The 21,073-nt window shown below is 43.4% G+C and overlaps 1 protein-coding gene across 6 annotated transcripts in view; it reads left to right on the top strand.

Annotated features, from left to right (window-relative positions):
* The window catches only part of birc6 (baculoviral IAP repeat containing 6), a 97,764-nt gene that overhangs the window by 64,282 nt on the left and 12,409 nt on the right, over nt 1-21,073 (top strand). For all 6 annotated transcript variants that reach the window (XM_018724909.2, XM_018724910.2, XM_018724906.2 and 3 more), the window contains exons 66-69: nt 14,613-14,847; nt 17,775-17,920; nt 19,267-19,377; nt 19,729-19,946. In XM_018724909.2, coding sequence (XP_018580425.1) covers nt 14,613-14,847; nt 17,775-17,920; nt 19,267-19,377; nt 19,729-19,946 — 710 coding nt within the window. The remainder of the gene's footprint in view (nt 1-14,612; nt 14,848-17,774; nt 17,921-19,266; nt 19,378-19,728; nt 19,947-21,073) is intronic.

Genomic DNA, 21,073 nt, shown 5'->3' with positions numbered 1-21,073 from the left:
CGCTTGCTTTTACACCTTCTGAGTTGCCAGGTTAATGAATTACAGGCTTATATTGCTGCTTAATTACCCAGATTGATATTTGTGAAGAGCAAGGGAAAAGTTTCTAGGTTAAAGAAATGTTTGTATACAGCAGCTGAAGTAACACAATCAATTATGAGTTTGGTTAGGCATAAATCAATATGATTGTCTGGTGTATTTCTTTTTAAATGTCAAGGAATCTTTCTCTTAGGAACAAGAGGAGTGATTTTTGTCTGAATGTTCTGGTGATCCCATGAATATAGTTCAACAGCGAAACACTGAATGGAAGAACTAACTTGTTTTTCAATAGAAATTGTTTGGATTTTTTTTTTTTTTTTTTTTGTGCAGCCTCTGTATTTTACCTTTTTTACCTTACCAGTCTGTAGCTCTTCTCTCCCGTTGTGTGTTCTGTTGTCTAAGTTGGACCCACCTCAGCCAGCCCAGTGGAAACAGTGTGCACTGTGCGCTCCTGTAGCCCAGTGGGGAAAGGACATTTCCATAACCAGAAGGCATTAGTCAGAAGCTTCTCAACCCATTCACTCTTTGGTCTCACTGATCAAGGTGCTGTTGTGTGTACTTTTGTCACCTGTACTCACTGCAAACTTAGCGTCCAATCTAAAGCTAGCCTTTGTGTGTCTCTGAAATTATAACAATGGCTTTCTTTTTTTCTCTCCACTGCAGTCTCTCAATGCACCCACAGCTTTTGTGTATGCGGCAGCTTTAGGTGGAAGTGGTGGGGAGGTCTCCCCTTTATGGTTTCAAAAAGAAATCCAACGTGACAGCAACTGAGGTCAGCCTCTCGCTCAGCCTGATTCTGCCGGCATCTTTGAGCTGGTCAGCTTTATTGCTCTGGGTCAGCGGTGTGCTTATGTTGGCTCCCAGAGGTGAACTCATGCAGAAGCTCTGCACTGTACCATCAGTAACACCAAGTGAACGATGTCGCAACGTTCTCCGTATGTGTGGCTGAGAGGCAGCCTGAAAGTTTCAGATGGCCCAGGTGTTGCTGGGTTAGGCGTGCCGCTGGCTGATCGTGGTCTCCTCTGATGGCTTGTTTCACCGCTGACAGATGCTGATGGGCTCATCTCAGACAACTGGTGTCACATAACGTGAAGGCGGGTGTCCTCCTCTGCTCCGGGGACAAGTGCCCCCCTCGCGCTCGTCAGTCCGCTCAACCCCTCTGCCACCTCTATCTTCATCAGCTTGGGTTATCTCAGTGCACAATGATAGACAGGCAAATTGTCCCAAATCAACAGATTACTCTGGCCAAACAGGCCTACAGTTTGGTGCACAGCGTTTTACGGGTATATTGATCTTTGCTTAGATGAACCTTACAAATGTTGTGGCATCCATCCAGATTTACTCCAGACAAGTGCAGTGGTTCTGAAAGGACATTCTTTTCGCGTGATGGCGCATTAACGTTATTTTCAGTTGTAAAGTTGCTGCTAAAGTTCAGACACTTAAAAATCAAATATCAGAAATCAAAATCCATGAACGCTAGTTGGATCATCCTCAATATCTTGCACTCACTCACATTTACATTTATCCAGTCAATAGATGCTTTTCTGCAAAGATGATGCAATACAATAATTGCCGTTCAGGTGACACCTTTGTCAAAGGTGATGTGCAATGCTAGGTACACGACACTAAACTTCCTGCCATTGTTCACCCAGTTATACAGCAGTGCAGTGTAACACAACACACACTGCAGAGAAAACACAGGGAAAACATGGAAATTCCTTACAGAATGAACAGGATTCGTAGACATGTCCAAATGCACAGCCCGAGTGCTGTGAGCCACCAGTGCAACAGACTAAGCCACCATTCCGCTCAGATTTACGGGCAGCATTTGGGCTCACATACACATTATGTATAGCATCATGGTATGTGCTGATTTTCCTACCGCAATTTGAGTAATAGGGTGAGGTGCTCCTTAACAGGTGCCCTTTTTAAATCCCATAAAAAGCATTTCTGTGGCTCTCGGTGCTGTGAAATGCCAAATGTCAGCCATAGAGCTGTCGGGTTTAATAAGCGACCTGGCAGAACTGAGAGAGACCTCTCGAGCTCTAGAGCCCAATGGTCTGCAGGGCCTAAATCGGCCACTGCGTGGTACGGGCAACAGTGGGTGACAGGATGGCTGCTGATTAAAAACCAGGCTCACAAATGTTAGAGGTCAGGCTTGTGGTGAGGAGTTGTGATCTGCAGCCCCGCTGCTTTGTGAGACTGTGTTACTACATTGCGTTTCCCTTTTGTCCGAGTCCTGATCCATTTTTTAATAGAATTTTTGGTTTGTAATATTTTCAAAATGTTTAGCATCCCCTGTTTCAGCACTGACTTAAAAGATAGAATGTGAATTCCCCCCCCCCCCCCCCCTTTTTTTTTTTTGCTTGAATTTTCTCCTCCTCATTAACCAAGGTGCACCCTTGCTGTGTTTGTAAGGTTATCCAAAGCATTCATTAAGTAAAAGATTCAATGCAGTACTTTTCGCCAGGCGACTTTTCAGTTTGATGTGAATAAGAGTGTCTGACGTGTCGAAATTGCATAAGTCTGTTCTGCTGTGGCCGTTTTCGACCTGGCCACGGTGACTTTTGGATGGGTACCTGTCAGAGCAGTACTGTTCTGCTTTCAGCTGCTTAAACGAGCAGTAACAGCAGGCATGTCCACAAGCTAGCAGGGTATGCTGTGTCTGACAGACTAGTACACCCGTTCTTCACATAACACTTCTTTTGTTCTGTGAAATCACTTTTGTGCAAATTCCCGTTGCGAGATTGTGGAATTATCATTTTTACACACATACACACACAAACCGCTTGTCCTGAGCAGAGTCGCGGTGAACCGGAGCCTAACCCGGCAACACAAGGCGTAAGACGTAAGGAGGGGCAGGGGACACACCCAGGTCAGGACGCCAGTCCGTCACACGGCACTCCAAGCAGGACTCGAACCCCAGACCAGCCAGGGAGAGGGACCTGGCCAAACCTGCTGTGCCACTGCACCCCCACCCCTTAAAAACAGTATATACATATACAAATATACCCCAGTATATGGACTCCTGGTTCACAGAGTTTCGGTATAACGGCCATAGAAAAGTTCTACCCATGTTCGATATATGGATGTACTGCTCCCAGCATTACGGACTTTTTTCTGGTATTTGAGACAGACTTTTTTTCCCCTGATGACGTAGAAGTCATGAGCCAATCAGGCCCAGACTTGACAGCAATGAATAATAACTTTTTCTTAATGTTGCATTGTTTTTACAGTTATTACAGTTTTGAGAAACGGTTACCTTTTTTTGCACCCCCCCATTACCTCTCTATTTAAGAGGTGTCTCAAAACTCACCTCATTCTGACTCACTTCTTCCCTGATCTTGTAAGTGCTTGATGAATTTTTAATTATTTGTTTGATAATGGAAAAGCTGATATGCCACTACTCATGTATACTGGTTTATGCGGTGGAAAATGACAAATTGTACTCAATCACGTGTCTGCATCCAAATCTCCTCCTGTTGATTTGTAGCGTTCTCCCAGAATATATGTCGCTTTGGAGAAAAGCACCTGGTAAATGAATAAATGCAAATGTATATTGATGTGTCCTTTCTGTACAGTAGTTTAGTAAACGGTAAAATTTCTGCCCTAATGTAGTCTTTAATTTTCTTGATTGTTTTTAATATCTTATGTTTTGACTATTTTCTCAGACTGTTTTTAAGGGTTTTATATGTTTGGAGGGTGTTTGTAGAAATATTTGGGCATGTCTGTAAAGTCCAGTAACGTTTTTTTTTTTCCACCGTTTAAAATAATGGAAAAGGACCTCCTGGTTATCAGACTCCAAATAGTCCTTTACCTATGATCTTTATTTTTGATTTATTCACAGTAAGGAAAATTTAAAGCCAAGGGTTTTGAACAGGTCACTCAGCTCCTCTGGTCTACTGTTATTCTTTTGGCGATATTCCAAAGGTGAATGGCAACGCATAACCTGCTGTCAGCTTAGAACCGGAAAGTAGGTTTGGGTTCCATCCAGGCTCCTATTAACCCTCAAAGAGATGCAAACTGATCAGGTCTTTTTGACTTCAGCATTTTTGCCCTACTGGGGCCCCTGCCTTGTGTTTTTTTTCTCCTGGTCTTTCTCCCTCTTCCCAGTTATCTGCTACCACTCCCTTTCTTCCGAAGTCCCAGTTTGAAATATGACAAATTTAGTTTCTGTTCCTCCTGATGGAATGAGAGGGGTAGCTTGGGGATTGCTGACTGCTTCATGTTGCCCTTCTGGCAATAGGCAAGGAGCTGCACATTACCTGGCATTTGAAAACAAGGCCTAGAATTCTACCTTGTTCATTCTCCAGTTGTATTTTGGGGGTTATCGACAAATGTTAACTGAATGGAGAACAGACACCAGGCGTTTACTCTGTTTCATTTAAGGGCATTTGGAAACATGGAGCATTGTTGTTGCCCATATGCTGGAGGCTTATTGCAGCTGGTCAATTAGCTGGCAGTGTTCAAGCTATTGGTGATCTCTCCGTTTTGGTGGTCACACTTGTTGTGAGGGAGTGAGGTGGCATTGATGACGATATCACCAGTATTGACTAGGGGTTGCACGAGTTCAGATTTTTTAAAGTCAACACTTATGTGATGAGAGTCGATGTTGACTAAATGCTGATGACATCATTAATAAAAATGCAGGAGAAGGAAATGCTTTCCAACAGCCGACAATCTGTATTCTCAAACTGAATGCATTTGCTGACAAGACAGCTCATACATAGGCTATATATATAAAATAACAGATTGCATCTCAGCAGCAACATTAACACTTCTATGCTTATGCTACAAATCCCATTGAAGTGCAAAAAAAAATGACTGACGCAAAATAAATAACGGTATTAAACTTTGGGAGGAAAACAATACTCAAGCACGATCTAGCCTATAAGCCTACTCGCTGTCATAGTCCTGCTCGGTCACATTTTTTCCTTTTCGATTCTGGATGCGTGTAAGAAGATGAGAGCATCAACGTGGGCTGGATGAAGGCACGCCCACTGTTGTGTAATGGTATTTCTGGTCAGAAAAAAAAATGACTGTGCTTTTGTTGTACTTCAGGACGAACTTGCATATTTTGCAAGTGATAGTAGGACAGGCTTCGTCTTTAGTGAAGCATTTCCACACACTTTATGAACCGCTGCTGGTTTGTTGCAACGACCCACCAGGCTCCTCACCTGTTGTCTTCTCGGAGGTGTCCATGTTGTCAGTGTCGTAATCGCGCGATCGGCGACTAGTCGTGTCAAGCTTAAAGTGTCATCGCAGACCGGTAAAGTCGAAAAATTGACTAGCCGACTAGTCTGTGCAACCCCTGGTGTTGACACACGTACAATAGTTGTAGTTGAAGCTGAACATTTCCAGTCATGATCGCTGTACTTAATACGGTAAATTACTCCAGTTATTTTCGGTTTACATTAAATAATGGCACGTATATCCTCAAGCTCTACTGTGTTATCACAGCAACCTGATTGTTTTTCTTTTCTATAAGTTGCTTAGTTATCAAACACTGCCAGCTGACATGCCAGCACGGGCAGGAGAAGAGCTTAAGAGTTCGTACCAAGGGAGTTTTGCTTGTACACCTCTGATGAAGACAGTAATTCGGGTCTTCGGTAATGTGTCAGACGTTTCTGGGTATTGTCATTCTTATCCAATTTATACATGCCGAGAAAGTTAAATGACATGGAAAAGAAATGTGGTGCTGCTCAATATTTTCTATTTAATGGGCCATTAAGTTCTGGCTATTCTGGGATTGAGCTTTTTAGGATATTAGGACAATGGCGGGATCAGCCGAATGTTGCTAATGATTCAGTCCCCTTCCTGTAAAGAGCAGGGTAGTTAGCTAGTAGCGGCTGCTGTTCATTTCCTGTGTTTTGGCAACAGTATGTTATCTAAACATGACACTTTCCTCCCCCCCCCTTTCTCTACCCCTGGTAGCTTTTACAGAGTTGACTGTGGATGCTGCTGCTTATGGAATTATTGGTGGAATGGATGGGATGAGAAGTTCTGTCATCAGCTCAGTATAATTGACTTCATCTAAAGAGACAATGACATGCTGTGGTTTTCAGCCAGGAAGATAGGTTTTTATTACAACAGGAATTTACATTTCTGTCCAGTCTGACATTCTGTTTTAGATTATTTCCAAAGTTGACAAGTGGCTGTCAGTCATGGCCTTTTTGAACTTTCTTGACCCAGGTTCCAGGCATGACAGTCCCATAGCCAGGAGAACTGCAGCTGCCCTGCATATCTACCCAGTCCCTTCCACCTTTAAAAGTACATGTCAGAAGCAGTTTTGCACCCTGTAAATAAACAGATTAAACTTTAACCAGCCTAGAAGGCAGAATGACTGTGTGTATGCCTGTGCGTTTGTGTACGTGCATGAGGTTGTCCATCTCGGCACCATTGTGACCTGTTTTAGCCGTCTATTGTCCTTATTGTGATGGTGTGTTAGGAGTAGCGTGTTGCCACAGTAATAGGTTTTTAGTAGGCTGTTTTGTTACCCTTTTTCCTATCCTTGAAGACAGGCAGGACTTTTCCTGCTTTCTGCTGGAAAATTTTGAGCTTTGCAGAAAGGGACCCCCTGACTGCATAGCCCAGCAATACTGAGGCAGAATGAGGGGGGTGGCTTCCTACAGCTCTTTGTTACATCCCCGAATGGTTCTCCGGCAGCAAGGCACGAATCCGTGGAATCTGCAATCAAAGGGTGTAAGAACAGTCAGAGATCAGCAGCATCATGGTTTTCGGGTCGAAAAAGTGCTGGAGTCAGTCGACCCTAGAGCTACTGTCAAATCTGAAGGAAGTTTCATAGTTCTCCAAATTTAAAAAAAAAAAATAAATAAATAAATGTTTTATTAAACACTCCAGAGGAACAGACTCTTTGCAAAAGAAAGGTACGTTTGTGTAGCTGCTGTCAGAGGTACTGATGGTATGCCAAAACACACCTTTGTTATGTGCTTCTGGTACTGGCATTGACTGCACAGGAGGAAGCATCAACCCATCCCCAAGCCAAGCCTGTGCCTGCACCCCCTAGCACTGCACCGCTCCTGCTGCTTTATTGCATTGTTTTAGTCGCAGGATTGATTGCTTGCTGGTTGCGTCACAGGCGGCGCATTCAATCTGTGCTGTGCAGTCACCCTGTAGCCATTTCCACTCACATGATTCCATCCCATGGCCACCCCCTCCTCCATCCGTGTGCCTTTGTGGCACTCCCCCAGTCCCCCTGCCCACGTTTGCCATTCCACACAGCGTTCTGTGATCATTAAAGCCCCAACCCTTATGCTGAGTTTCAGGCAGTGGTCCTCTGCAGGACATGCTGAAGAGCTGCATGTGTCGAGGCGTGGCTCACTGGGGCTGTTTGTTTCACGTGCATCCCAGACATATAGCCTTTTCATGCGTCAACACTGTATTTTCCAGTAAGTATAAGGTCTGTCCGTCTGGATTATTAAAGGAAGGAGAACTGGGCTTTATTGGGGTGAGTCAGTATCAGGTCAGAATAGCTGTGTGAGTCATCGCCACCAGCCACTCTCTCTAAATGTGTGTAGACTGCAGTTTGAACTCTCTCCACCATAAGGCTCTGTCATGCTCAGGGACGCGCATGGGCTCGGGTCCTACTCTTGGACATGCTGTCCCAGGCCCACATGAGCCTGTATTTTGCAAACCTTATTTACTGTGGAGGCTAAGTCTTTGTCTTTGTTGGGTTTGTGCTGTCTGAGACCAAATAAACCTGCAGTGGTATAGCAGATAACATTGAGATGAGCACACTGGTCAACAGATACGGTAACACATCAATCCCCCTGGCTCCAGTGTGCTTCCCCAGATGTATCCATCATGCATTTCACTGTCTCTGTACTGCTGTAATTATGTTTCACACTTTAACCTTTAATCACTGGGTTGTGCATCTTTGGCAGGCAAATCTAAATGAGATTGCTGCTTGCAGTTCAGCTGAACTGGTAAGTGATCTTGTTCCAGGAAAGCAAGATGTGAGTGGGCAGTGCTGTGGTGGGAGTAGAGCCTCAGTAGAGTACAGGTCTTATGTAGTCTCATTAAAAAGTATGCATATTAAAGAAACTCCAATTACCAGATTATAAACAGCAGCAGCTTCTTCCCACTAATCGCATTTTTTCCTCACACCGTTATTGTATGGGTCACAGGGAATGGAAGCATCTCAGTCTATCAAGATAAAGGCACCTGAAAGAACAAACATTTTAGAATAGAAATGTATTATTGTCATCATTATTATTATTATTGATATTAATTAGTATCTAATACTTACTAACTGTGGATGAGTGAGCCATTGTAAGTAGTGTATCTAGCCGTGTAAGTCACCTTGGTGGAAAAAGGTATGTGGGTTGATAACACTATGTAGAGTTCATTGGAAGTCGCTTTGGAGAAAAGTGCCTGCTAAGTAAATAAATGTAAATGTAACAACATACAAAGTTGTACCCGTTTATATAGCAAGGCCTTGGAATTCAGAACATGAAGAGGGAATTACTCTGTCAGCTCAGGATAAGTACATTGATCAGGGCTTCTACAACAGGAGTGGGATTCAAGCTTGAAGTGGTAACTTCAGATTGCAAGGAAGGTCTAACCACTGCCTGGTGTCCTTCAAAGAAGTTGGTGATTTGGCACAGTTGTTGCCATTGATAATTAAGTAATTAACTCCTCTTCATGCTTTAGGATCATGTATTCAGAGCATACCAGTCAATTCAGAGCATACCAGTTTTACTTTAGGTTGACTACAGTGACTTGACCTTTTTAAAAGTCCATGTATTCTCATCTAATTGATGCAAGAACTTAAGTGATGCGTACTGAACCACATGTACCACAGTGCATGATGTCACCATTGAAGTCACAAGGAAAGAAATCCGCTAGTGGCAACAACACATTTAAATACAGGATCTTTGACCCTCATCTTTGAGATTGATTTGAGTTCAGGGAAAAGAAAGAGAAGCAACTCAGTCATTTGACTGCAAAGGTAAGTGTAAGGGGGGGCACAAAGTTTCCAAAACAAGAACATCGCTAGGAGAGATGCTATGGTTGGTGTAATGAGTAGTGGTCTACAGGACATTGGAGAAAAGTCTTGTGGTCAAATGAGTTATCTTTCACCTTGTTCTGAACAAGCAAAGAAGTTTCTGTATGGCATATACCCAAAAAAGTGTAGAGATTTGAATGGTTGTTTCCAGCATTAATGGAATCTGTTGACTGTTATGGTATGTGTACATTTTCCTGACTTGGGTCAACTCATTCAGAATCAGAATGAGTTTTATTGGCCAAGTCTGTTGATGCACACAAGGGAGTTAGCTATGGTTCTAGAGTCTTCCAGTAGTTACAGACAACAAACAGCTGACTCAAAATTACAGAATAAGTAGCATATTTACCAGAGTATATAAACACAAGATAATAAATAGTAGTATAAATACAAAAAATGTAAATAAGAAGTAAATTACAAAAAGTGATTGGATACTGTTGCACTGTCAGGATACCTATAAGAGAGTGTTAACCGTTCACGAGCGTAATGGCCAGAGGGGGAAAACTGTTCTTTTATCTGGTTGTTCTGGTGGACATTGCTCTCTAACGCCTGCCAGAGGGGAGAAGTGTAGAGAGTTTGTGCCTGGGATGTGTGGGATCAATGACAATTTTGTCCGCCTGCTTCCTCATTCTGGACTTCTTGTACAAGACCTGACGGGTAGGCAGGGGTGCACCAATGATCCTCTCAGCCGTCTTGTCCTTTGTGGCCTGTTTCTATTTGATTTGGTAGCCAAGCCAAACCAGACAGTTATAGCAGTGCATAGGACAGACTCAATGACACCTGACTAGAACTGGTTCAGCAGTTCTTGTAGCAGGTTGAACTTCTTCAGTTGGCAAAGGAAGTACATCTGCTGTTGGGCCTTTTTTATGATGGATTCAATACAGCTGTCCAACTTCAGGTCCTGGGAGACTGTAGAACCCAGGAACCTGAAGGACTCCACAGCTGACACGGTGCTGTTGAGAATGGTGAGGAGGGTGGAAGTGCTGGGGGGTTCCTCCTGAAGTCCACAATCTTCTCCACTGTTTTGAGCGTGTTCAGCTCCAGGTTGTTTTGACCTCACCGTCGAGTCAGATGTTCAACCTCTCTCCTGTATGCAGACTCCTCACCGTCCTGGATAAGGCCGGTAACTGTAGTGTCGTCTACAAACTTCAGAAGCTTCACAGAGGGGTCTTGGGAGGTTTGATCTGAAGGAGGTCTGGGATGATGGTGTTAAACGCCAAACTGAAGTCCACAAATAGGACCCTTGGATGAGTCCATGGTTTATCAAGGTGTTGCAGGATGAAATGCAGTCCTGTGTTGACTGCGTCATCCACTCGTTTGCTCTGTAGACAAACTTAAGGGGATCCAGCAGGGGTCCGGTGATGTCCTTCACGTAGGCCAACACCAGTCTCTCGAATGGCTTCATGACTACAGATGTCAAAGCAGCAGATCTGTAGTCATTTAGCCCTGTGATCTTGGGTTTTTTTTGGGCCTGGGATGATGGTGGAGCATTTCAAGCAGGAGGGGACTTTGCGCTGCTCCAGTGATCTGCTGAAGATCTGGGTGAAAATGGGTGACGGCTAGTCAGCACAGATTTTCGAGTCCCGCTGTCTGGCGGGTCTGGGGTTCAAGTTCCGTTTGGGGTGCCTTGCGATGGACTGGCGTCCTGTCCTGGGTGTGTCCCCTCCCCCTCCAGCCTTACGCCTTGTGTTGCCGGGTTAGGCTCCGGTTTGCTGCGACCCCGCTCAGGACAAGCGATTTCAGCCTGTGTGTGTGTACTGGAGAGCACCACACTAAAGGCAGCCGTTTATGGAACCATCTCAGATTTTCCCTTAAGGGAGCAGTTGAGTGATTATGTTCATCCTGTGGTGAAGCCTTTCCATACTGATAGATGGTACAGGTAGATGAGTTTTCCAGGATAAAAATGCCTTCATCCACATGACATGAGTGTTTTATAGAATATTACCATTTAAGCCACATGCTCAATCTTCAACTTAACAAAAGTGCCACAGATCGGAATACTGTTTGAAACTCCAGGGTAATTTTACCCCTATTTCCGTACATAAAAAGTTGGTTGAAGATTAAGCCTTTAAGGTAAATTCTCTTACATCAGATGTGATTACTGTTAGTTTTAGTGGTAATTTTTTTTTTTTTTAATTATTTTTCTGAGTGCCAAAATTGCTTTGGAGAAAACCATCTTCTAAATTAATAAATATAAACGTCTGGTACTTCTCGGCTCTCAGAAGGTGCACAAAATCCAAAATTAGTCCTTGTAAATGTGAAAATGCCTTGTAAGCTGAAGTAGAGGTGTTAGATGAAATTCCGTGTGAAGTCAAATTCTTGTAACTCGAAAGGACTTCAGTGTATTATGTGCAACATTCCTCATCTTGGTATTGATCACCAACTCTCTTGAACACAAGACACGAGCTATAAACACTGGAATTAGTTTATCCAGGCCAACACTCATGTTCTGTTTCCATTACTTTTTCCATTTACCTCTAGCAGTGGGCACAAGGCTGGTGAACACACATATACGAGGTTATTAATTAGTTACCACAATTAAGAAATACTCCAAAACATACAATAATACAGCATACAAATATATTTACTACTCATCTAAATAATGTGCGACCACCTCCACTACACCCCTCAAGGGTGTTTTAAGAGTCCAGTATTCCTTCAGAGAGCAAGTACCGCAGTTTACTTTAATATGCCCTCATTATTATGGTAACTGTCAAGGCATACACCAGTTTTTAGTTTTTATTTATCTACCATTGCATTTTCCATAACTGTAAGAAGGTATGTCTTTAGGCCAAAAACATGAATTAACATCTTTAAGATATCTGAGTATGAAAGTTATAGAAATGAACATTTTTAAGATCTGGGAAAACCTTTATTAAACAAGAAATGGAAATGGTAAGCAAGAGATGGTGTTTAAATCCAACTGGAACACTTTGCTTATCTTCAGTAAATCGAGTATTGCTTTAAGACCACTGAAATTGAAGCAATTAATGAATGCAATTAATCAACAGCTCAATCAACACTAATTATTTTAATGAAAGCCACCGTGTAGTGGGTCAAAAACCAGCGAGCTAGATAATTTGCTATAGGATCATTCAGATGATTTAATCCAGTGTTGCTCAAAGTTATTACTAATGGTAATGCATTGGGTTTTATAGGAAATGTGTGTAATTAAGTTATCACATAAATATTTAGAATTGGTAAATATTTAATATACGAATATGAAAAGTGTTCAGGATGAAAGGAAATTCCACAATAAACTTTCCCCTAAAAACAACTAAAACCACTGTAGTATGTCATCTAGAATGCTAAAATGTTAATTTATTAATAGTTAGCACTACTCATTCATTTAATTTCTGGGGAGAAGTGATTTTTTTTTTTTTCTTTTTGGTCAGAATTACACCGTTGTAATGCAATCAGTTTTGGACCACATTATAAGTGGCTTCGTGTTGTATCGAATTTACCTGTATTAATGTACATTTCATGTTGACAGAAAACACCAACCAAAAGGATGTAACTAAAAATAATGGTCATGACTGAAAAAGATGAACATATAGTAATCATAGTTTTTGCTGGAAATGAATATTTCACTCAGTTTTTTGGTGTTTCATTGCTAAGAGCAGCATTTCAAATATGCAAAGTTTAAAAAAAAAAAAAAAAACACTGCCATTACCAGTTTAAGAAATAATTACCCAAAGATTGAGGAAATAACATGCATTTTACATTTGCATAACAGTCAACATAGTGCATGTCTGATTACATGGTGGTTTTCTGAATAACTGAGCCTGCCTTTTTATTATCCCGTTTCTTATTTTGCAGTTTCAGTAACTGATTTCAAATTCAGGAAGGGAATTCTGTTTGCAAAATGTAGAAATCACTCCATGAATAACGTGAAAAATCAACAACTGTAATAGTCTACCAAACTAGGAAACGCACTGGAACAAATCACAAATCGATTGAAGCCCCCGGAAAAAAGAAGGGGCAGAATTACAGTCCAGCTTTTGACTGTGTTGCACCGATTCTGCAAAGTATCAGTCTGCCTCCTATCAGGCAGATATTTTATCAGTATATGAATAAGTTAACCTCAAAAATATTGCAAACATATATCTTCTTTTTTTATATTTGGTGGGAGACCTATTAAAAACAGTTTAGTTCAGGTGTCAAGTAACTTCACCAACAGTAAACTGCTAAGAAGGGGAATTTGTAATGAGTCAATTGCTAGCTAGATTGTGACGGTGAGCTGTAATTTTGCTGGCTGCTGGACCAAAACGAGTGCAGGTACTCTCAATGCCTTTCTCCCAGTTACCCTTTGCTTGGTGTTTGATATTCTGCTTGCTGCATCCATTGGGTTTAAAGCTCTTTGTGCTGCTTTCATTACTCAGGTCTACCACTGAATGAAGTGGCCTTGGGAAGTTAAGTTTCTGATCATGCCAGCACATGTCCCATCATCTACCAGATGAGCACAGGGGTATTCTTTCCTACAATCCACAGGCACAAAGCTGCAGATGCTCTGCGAGAAGTGACCTAATTAAGTGCATCACCAATGATGGATTCACAAGCCCTTCTCTGATTTGATGGTTTTCAAGAACACTGGGAGAACGTGACAGATAATTTGAATGGGGTTTGTGGGTCAGCTGAGTGTGCCTTTGCTCAAGCTAAACCCCCCTGGGGCCGGCTTGGTGAGAGCACAGTTATTTAAACTTCCATTATGGCCGTAAAGCGACCTGTCAGCTGCTCATTGAGATGAAGGGCTGTATAGAATCACAGCACAAAGGGGCTTGAGGACAATGGCTAGAGCTCGGCAGCTTGTCGTCGTTTGCTTGTGATTGTTCCTGTAAGTCTAGTCTGTCTCTCTCCCTTTTTCCTTTTGCGCTCTCTTTTTCTCACTTTCACTCCTCACCCCACTTGCCTTGACCGCGACAAGCCGATTCCAACGTGTCACCCTGTCGCCCGTCCTACTTTCCTGAAATAACATCGCTTTGTTGCAATTGATACCATCAGGTATTTGGGAGGCCAGGTGTCTGGAGTGTCTTAACAGCCACTGGTGTGAAGGACTTGCCCTCGTTTGTGGCCCGGAATGAGACTTAAAGGGATGTAGGCCATGCTTTTGTTTTGCTGCAGTCTCCCCGTGCCATAATCTCTCTTTACACAGACAATATATTTGTGGGGTGTGCTTGGATTGTTCATATAATTTTGTCAGTCATAACAGGGTATCTTGATTGTTTGCTTCAGTCATGGATCAGTGTTCTGTGGCTGTGGAAGATACAGCAAGAATGTGTTCAGGAACATTTTCAGGGTGAATAAACTGATATTTGCAACAGGGATTTAAATTTCAGAGTGAATTGCATGTACGTGATGAAGATGAAGACACTGGCGAATCTCAAGCAATTGAATAGCATCCTATCTTCTACACATTTTTCTCAAACGACATTGTTTTTGTGTAGCTCCTCGCGTAATGTATACATTTCTCATTTGGAATGGCTTGAAATGGTTCTGTGATGTAAGCACAGTGTTCCCTGATTAACTGATGTCTCTTTCCTTCATCCCCCAGTGCTGGACATGGCACGACATGTACCGCTGTACCGTGCACTGCTGGAGCTCCTCAGGGCCATCTCAACAAGTACTGCCCTGGTGCCCCTGCTGTTGCCACTGTCAGGTGACCCCGCTGATGTTGCTGAGGAAGAGGAGGAGGCGGCAGCGGAGGAACGTTCAGAGTGCCAGACCTCTGTGGGTCTCCTGTTGGCCAAAATGAAGACATGCGTGGACACCTACACCAACCGCCTCAGGTGAGCTGAATCCCATCCCATCCCATCCCATCCCATCGCTTCGCTTCGCGCGCGGGGATGCATCAAGACAGCTGAAGGTACGGAACTGCTGAGGGGAATGAGCTCTTGCCCCTGCAAGAAGACCACATCCCAGCAGTGGTCACAGCCTCTCACATCAACAACCAGAAAGCCTTACTCTGCAGAGACTGGCCTTGCACTTAGATATTTCTGTGTTGGTATAATACTTAACAGAGCTCCTCTCAGCACATGAAGATTGCTCTGGGGAAAGGATTTTGTGTCGTCGATTGTTTGGCCTGTTCAATTCTTGCGGTGTTGGATGCTCTAGATGTCAGTCTTGCTTTTGATGTCTGTGCAGACATCAAAAGTTAAGCTGTCCAAAGAGGAATAAAAATAGTAAGGGCATTTGTAGCTGAGTGTCACACGTATGTAAACAGGGTTGATCTCCAAAGTAAGGAATGGGGGGGGGGTTGTCCTCTCCCCTCCAAAGCGCCGTTGTTGTTCAGATGTTCGGTGTCCAGCATGATCCAGTTCTGGGCAGCCCATCCCCAGAGCCAGAACGAGCAGGCTGGAAGTGTACATGCGCAGGGGTGCATCGCCATGCATTATTAATGTGCCCGAGCACGGGAGTCCGTGATGTCTGACTGCACCGGCAGAATTAACAGTTTGTGTTATCGGCTCACGGCCGTGGATCATGTTCACACAACAGCAGGGCAGAGGCTGGGCATCATGTGGCTCTGTTTTGGCCCATCTTCTGAGTCTCTTTGGACAAAACAGGCACTCTCACCCTCATGAAAATCATCCGAGTAGTCCATCTGCAGTCTAGTTGCTGAATGGTTGCTAAGTCCCAAGTGAGGAGCACTTAAAAACAATATAATGAATAATGCAATGAACGCTGTCCTTTTGGGCAGGTCACTGTCACAACTGAGTGCTTCATGCATAAGTGTTCTGTAAACACCTGTTATTGACTTTTCCCCAGGAGCACATCATCAGTCCAAAGGACTGACTGGTTTAAATTTCATATAAAACCAATTTATATACACCAAGGGTCAGTAAAATGCACCTTGCTAGCAAAAACACATACTTGCAAATATTTTATGCTCGTCATGATCCAGCTGTTTTACAGTGTTTTTTCTTTTCGCAAAACTACTATGCTAGCAAAGAACTATGCATCTTGTATGCTTAAGCAGTCTTGAAGTAAATAAGATATGCACAGCATGTTTTTTTTGCAGATCACTGTGGCATAGTTGGAAGCATGCAGTATCACAGCCAAGCCCTCACTGGGGGATTCCAGGCTTACTGGCTGTGGGTATCAATGCTTATCACCAGCACAATTAGGATTATGGGGATAGAGTCCCTTGTTCTATACACAGCCTGATACCAGCCATACTGATAACAAATTCATAAGAGTTGCATCCATACCAATCGCATCATCACAGCCTAAACGCCAAACTGAAGCACAGGACGCCTCTAATGAAGTCAGCCTGAGGGGCAGTGGGTGGTTCAGTCCGATCTCTGTCCTCGTATTTTGCTGTCGTTTTCGATCAGCATCCAGACGCACCGTGTGTGGCGGTCCGGAATATCGGATGAGGACGGAGTCGTGGGCAGCAACGGACCTCACTGACACCACCCTCTTTGGCCCTGTGGGAGGGCTGTTTGTGTGAGAGGGGGTGGGATTTGGCTGCTGTTCAGCATCACAGAAGGTCACACAAACTTACTTTTTCCGAGACCCTCACTTCTAATGCAGTTCTCATATGGTCTGTAGCTTTTTTCAGCAGCACTGTTTCACAGGCTCCAGCGTTGTCTCAGAAAAACACGAGTTGTTTTGCTTTTTATCAAGTTACAATGGGCATCTGTCTTTAGCAAGTTTTCGTCATTTAAAGAATTTAATTTGGTCTTATTGGTTGGTGTTCATATTTTTAATGCTAAGAAAACAGAAAAGCGCTGGAGGGCAGTAGACCAAAGCCACGTGTAAAATGAGGTTCAGCTCAAATGCGTAAGCTCTCATTAAAGAAATAGTGGTGAGTAAAGACGATGATGACTGCTTTGCCATCACATCGGACTGTTAATTGGGAAACGGTGTCAGAAGCTACTGACGTGCAAGATGTCCAGCGTCAGCCTGGTCCCTGCACAGCCATTCAGAGATGTCCTGGTATTTCAGTGTTCATATGTACCTCATGCAGTTTGAAAACCTATTGTGAGAATTGCCAAAAACATTGCACGGGCTGAAAAATGGTTGTTTGTGCTGGTTTATCTCAAAGTAATTCACCGTTTTCTCTGTGTGTAACAAAGTGCACTTGAGGGTGGTAAGCAGATGAAAGGCTGCTGTCTCTGTGCGCGCACACTTTTAAATATACACACATCTCAGGTCTGTGTTCTTTCAAAAAAGAAAAACCAAGCCATTTTGGGCTACGTCTGCTACTGGTTACTGCAACCAAGAAATGAACCAACCCAAATGTCAGAAACCAAACAAAAAATAGTTTTTCCTAGTCCACGGACAGTAGGAGGTAACCAGCCTTCAGATTTCATATTCAATAGACTGAACAATAGAGTACTAGATACATTCAGATGTAGAGAATTTTTTAATTCCTTCTGTATTCATTGAGTAACATTGTTTGTTCCAAATTGAGCCCAGACACAGCTACTTGTTCCAGACTATAAATGTTCTTTGCATATGCTGAATACAGCCAAGTACCTTTAAATATGTGCATAATGAAATGTTGTGTTGGCGTATGCGGTGTGTTAGTTGGGAAACGTTAGATTTGTAAATGTAGTGTTATGAGCATGTATGAACATGTTACCTGGAGACAACTACCAAGTATTCAGATTTTTTGTAATAGGTATTTATTAATTTTGCTTATAGTCATTGACAAGCCTTTGTGTCTCAGTTGTGCTTTAACTCTCCATATCCATCATTTGGTGTCTCAAAGGTCAAAGAAAGACAAGAGCAAAGGGGTGGTGAAGGCAGAGACCTCTGACCCGGAGCCAGAAGGCCTGACGCTGCTGGTACCGGACATTCAGAGGACAGCAGAAATTGTACATGCTGCAACCACCAGCCTGCGCCAGGCCAACCAAGGTAATGCCTAATTTGAGATGCAGACCCCTGCCTTAGGCCAGTATTCTGTCGCTGTCTCATCTTTTGAACTGAGCTTTATATGCCCAGTTTGCACGCAAAACCCCCGTTTAAACTGGCAGCATACAGCCAGACCCAAAAAGGGCCATTTCCTACAGGCCCGTGCACTCAGAACAGGATGAGGCCGTGGAGCCTGGAGATTAGGCCATAAAACTTGCCATCCAGCACTCTACAGCCCAGTGTTATTTAGCGTCAATAAAAAGTACCATGTCGATAAGCCTTTAATGTATGATGATCATGTCCATCACTCCTCCCTCTCCAGGCTTTTCAGTGTTAATTAGTTCCCGATGCGCTCTGCCCATCAATGGCCCAGTTAGTAAATGTTAAGCAGGCAGCTTGACATAAAGCAGCAAATCAATATGCTGTCACTTCATGCTTGGAAATGCCTATCTTAACAGCTTCTTTGGTCATGGGTACCTAAACCAGTGCTCCAGTCATCCATCTATTCTGAGTGTAATTACGGTTTCCTCCTCAAAATGTAAAAATGGGCTAATGAGGGTCACGGCGAACAAGCCCTTGTGTGTTGTCCCATATTGATTTGAGTGCTTGGGTCTGTCGATACCCAACGCATGTTTTCAGCTGGCAACAAAAAAGAAATTGATATGCATCAATGTCCCAGCTTTATGAGTTCCCCACCCAACAAGCACCTGTAATAGGTTTGTTAAATGCACCGGTAATTTAATGGAGTGTACATCTGTTCAGGAAACAATATGTAAAGAGCTGAAAAGAGTAGCGCAGTCCCAATGCAATAAGTGTGCAATATAGATGGTTAATTATGTTGATATATTACCTGCGTGCGATTTTCAAATGTGTTTTTAATATTTCCCTGTTTTGTTGGGGATTGGGTGGCATGTTTAACAGTCAATGGAACTTAATTCCTGAAGAACGTCCTATGGTAAAAGTATTGTGGCAGCGGTGTGAATTCTGCTGTTAATGGGTGTAGATGCAGATGCGAGGGTTAATTGGATCTCTACTGAGTCACAACGGCCTTTGGCACTGGAAGGAGCGAGCAATGCTTGAGCATACAGGCCAGTTGTTGGGTATTAATGGGAGCTGTTTGTAGAGGGTTTAAAGATGTTGCACTCCACAGTGAGGCTGTCTCTGGGGAGCCCAGGGCAATGGCATTTTATCTGTCTGTGAGAATGAAACAAGTATGGCTGCCAGGCCCTTGGCAGTTGCTCTAACAGTCATAAGGAAATGAGTTCTCTGAGAAATAGCTATGCAGGAAACATGCTTGTTGAATGTGAATGAATGTTCTGTTGTTCTCCCACGCCCCTATCCCCATGCAGAGAGGAAGCTGGCCGAGTCTTCCAGAAAAGCGGCCGCTCGGCCTAAGCCCCTGTCCGTGCTCCGGTCGCTCGAGGAGAAATATGTTGCTGCCATGAAGAAGCTGCAGTTTGGTGAGTTGTCTTGGGGTGACTGTCATCATTCTGTAACATTTGGGCGTGGAGACCTTTTAAAGTTATTCAAAATAGTGTGTACATCACCTGGTCTACTGGACAAGGGAAGGCTATCCTATCACTTCTCACCACAGCATACCATGCTGATTGTGTGAGCATGGTCTGCTCCAGTTCATATTGCAAGGAGGAATCGTGGGGAATAATGGCTTAGAGATTTTATGTGAACAGGTTTTTCTTTGGCTGTAGTTGACCGGAGTACCCGTGCCTGCACGTTTCAAATGAGCAGCTTGAAGATGAGTCATATTTTGCGGCAACAAGCTTCTTATACTTCGCCATTAATCTGACCCACAGACACGTTTGAGATGGTGTCTGAAGACGAGGATGGCAAGCTGGTCTTCAAGGTGAACTACCACTACATGTCTCAGGTGAAGAATGCCAGTGATGCAGACAGCGCGGCTCGCGCACGTCGCCTGGCCCAGGAGGCTGTTACACTGTCCACCTCCTTGCCCCTGTCATCTTCTTCCAGCGTCTTTGTGCGCTGCGATGAGGAGCGCCTTGACATAATGAAGGTATTGCCTTTTCTCTGGCACCTTTGGTTTCATCTTCTAAACCTGTGGTCTATCTCTAAACCGTAGCATAGTAATTTGATTTCCTTTAGTGTGAAAACCCAAAGCAGTTATTGATGTCACACTGGTCTATGCTGTCCTGGATGGTGTTATGTCATGCTGTATTATAGCTGTGAAACTCGTTTGAGAGTTCAACATGAAAGCAGATCTGTGGTTATCTCATTAGTGCGTGGCAAGGCAGAATGTACTTACTGCATTGTATCAGCCACTTAGTGTTGATTTTAAACGCTTGGTATTCAGCCTTACGTTTTTAAATGCATGTCTTTGACAGTCACAGTCATTTTAATTGACATTTAGATGGGTTTGACCCCAAATCTGATTAATGGCAAAGTCTTACTCGATAAATGTCAAAGCCCCTGATCTATTTTAGCCTGCTCGTTTGAGGCCTCTGTTAAATGTGTACAGTAAAAAGGGCTTGGGAAGATGCACACTAAACCAAGGGCACATGCTAAAGTTGACAGGATCTAAATGTCTCTTGAGATTTGAGACCTTTGCCCCCTGCTGAGGAACGGGTGTGCAGTCAGGCCTTTGAAGTCCATGAATGATCATGCAATGTTAATGGCAGTTAATAGAACAAGGATCTGCTATGGGCTCGCCTTTCCTTGCAAGAACATTAAAAGTGTTGGGTCCGAATGTCAAAATATGCTTATCACTTGAGTGACACCGGTGCCCCAGAGCATTCAGCGAATGAACTCCCCGGCCCAACTGTGGTTTCGTCTCAGCCCTGGTTTCTCTCTGCTGGTGGTGTGGGGTTTTCTGCTCCCCTGCCGCCTCGATCAGTGCATGCAGCATTATAGTTATACATCTCGCAAAACTTGAGTTTTTGCCCTCTGAATAAGTAAGATTGTATTTCCCTGTTGTGGCACATTTCTTCCCTTGTCTGACCCCACCATCAGGCCATTCCTTAGAAGTGCTCTCAATCACTGCCTCAATTTCCCACCACTTTCATCAGCATGGCTTGTTTTTTTTTTTTTTTTTTAAAGACAAGCACAGCTCTTTTTCCTCAAGATCCTTCATTTCAGCCTCGAAGTCTGAACTACTGCCTCCTCAGAGCTACATTTGAAGTCATG

This window comes from Scleropages formosus, chromosome 8 (assembly GCF_900964775.1).
Source record: "Scleropages formosus chromosome 8, fSclFor1.1, whole genome shotgun sequence".
NCBI classification, from domain to species: Eukaryota; Metazoa; Chordata; class Actinopteri; order Osteoglossiformes; family Osteoglossidae; genus Scleropages; species Scleropages formosus.
The sequence above is the reverse complement of the archived record's forward strand: the minus strand, read 5'-3'. Positions and strand labels throughout refer to the sequence as shown.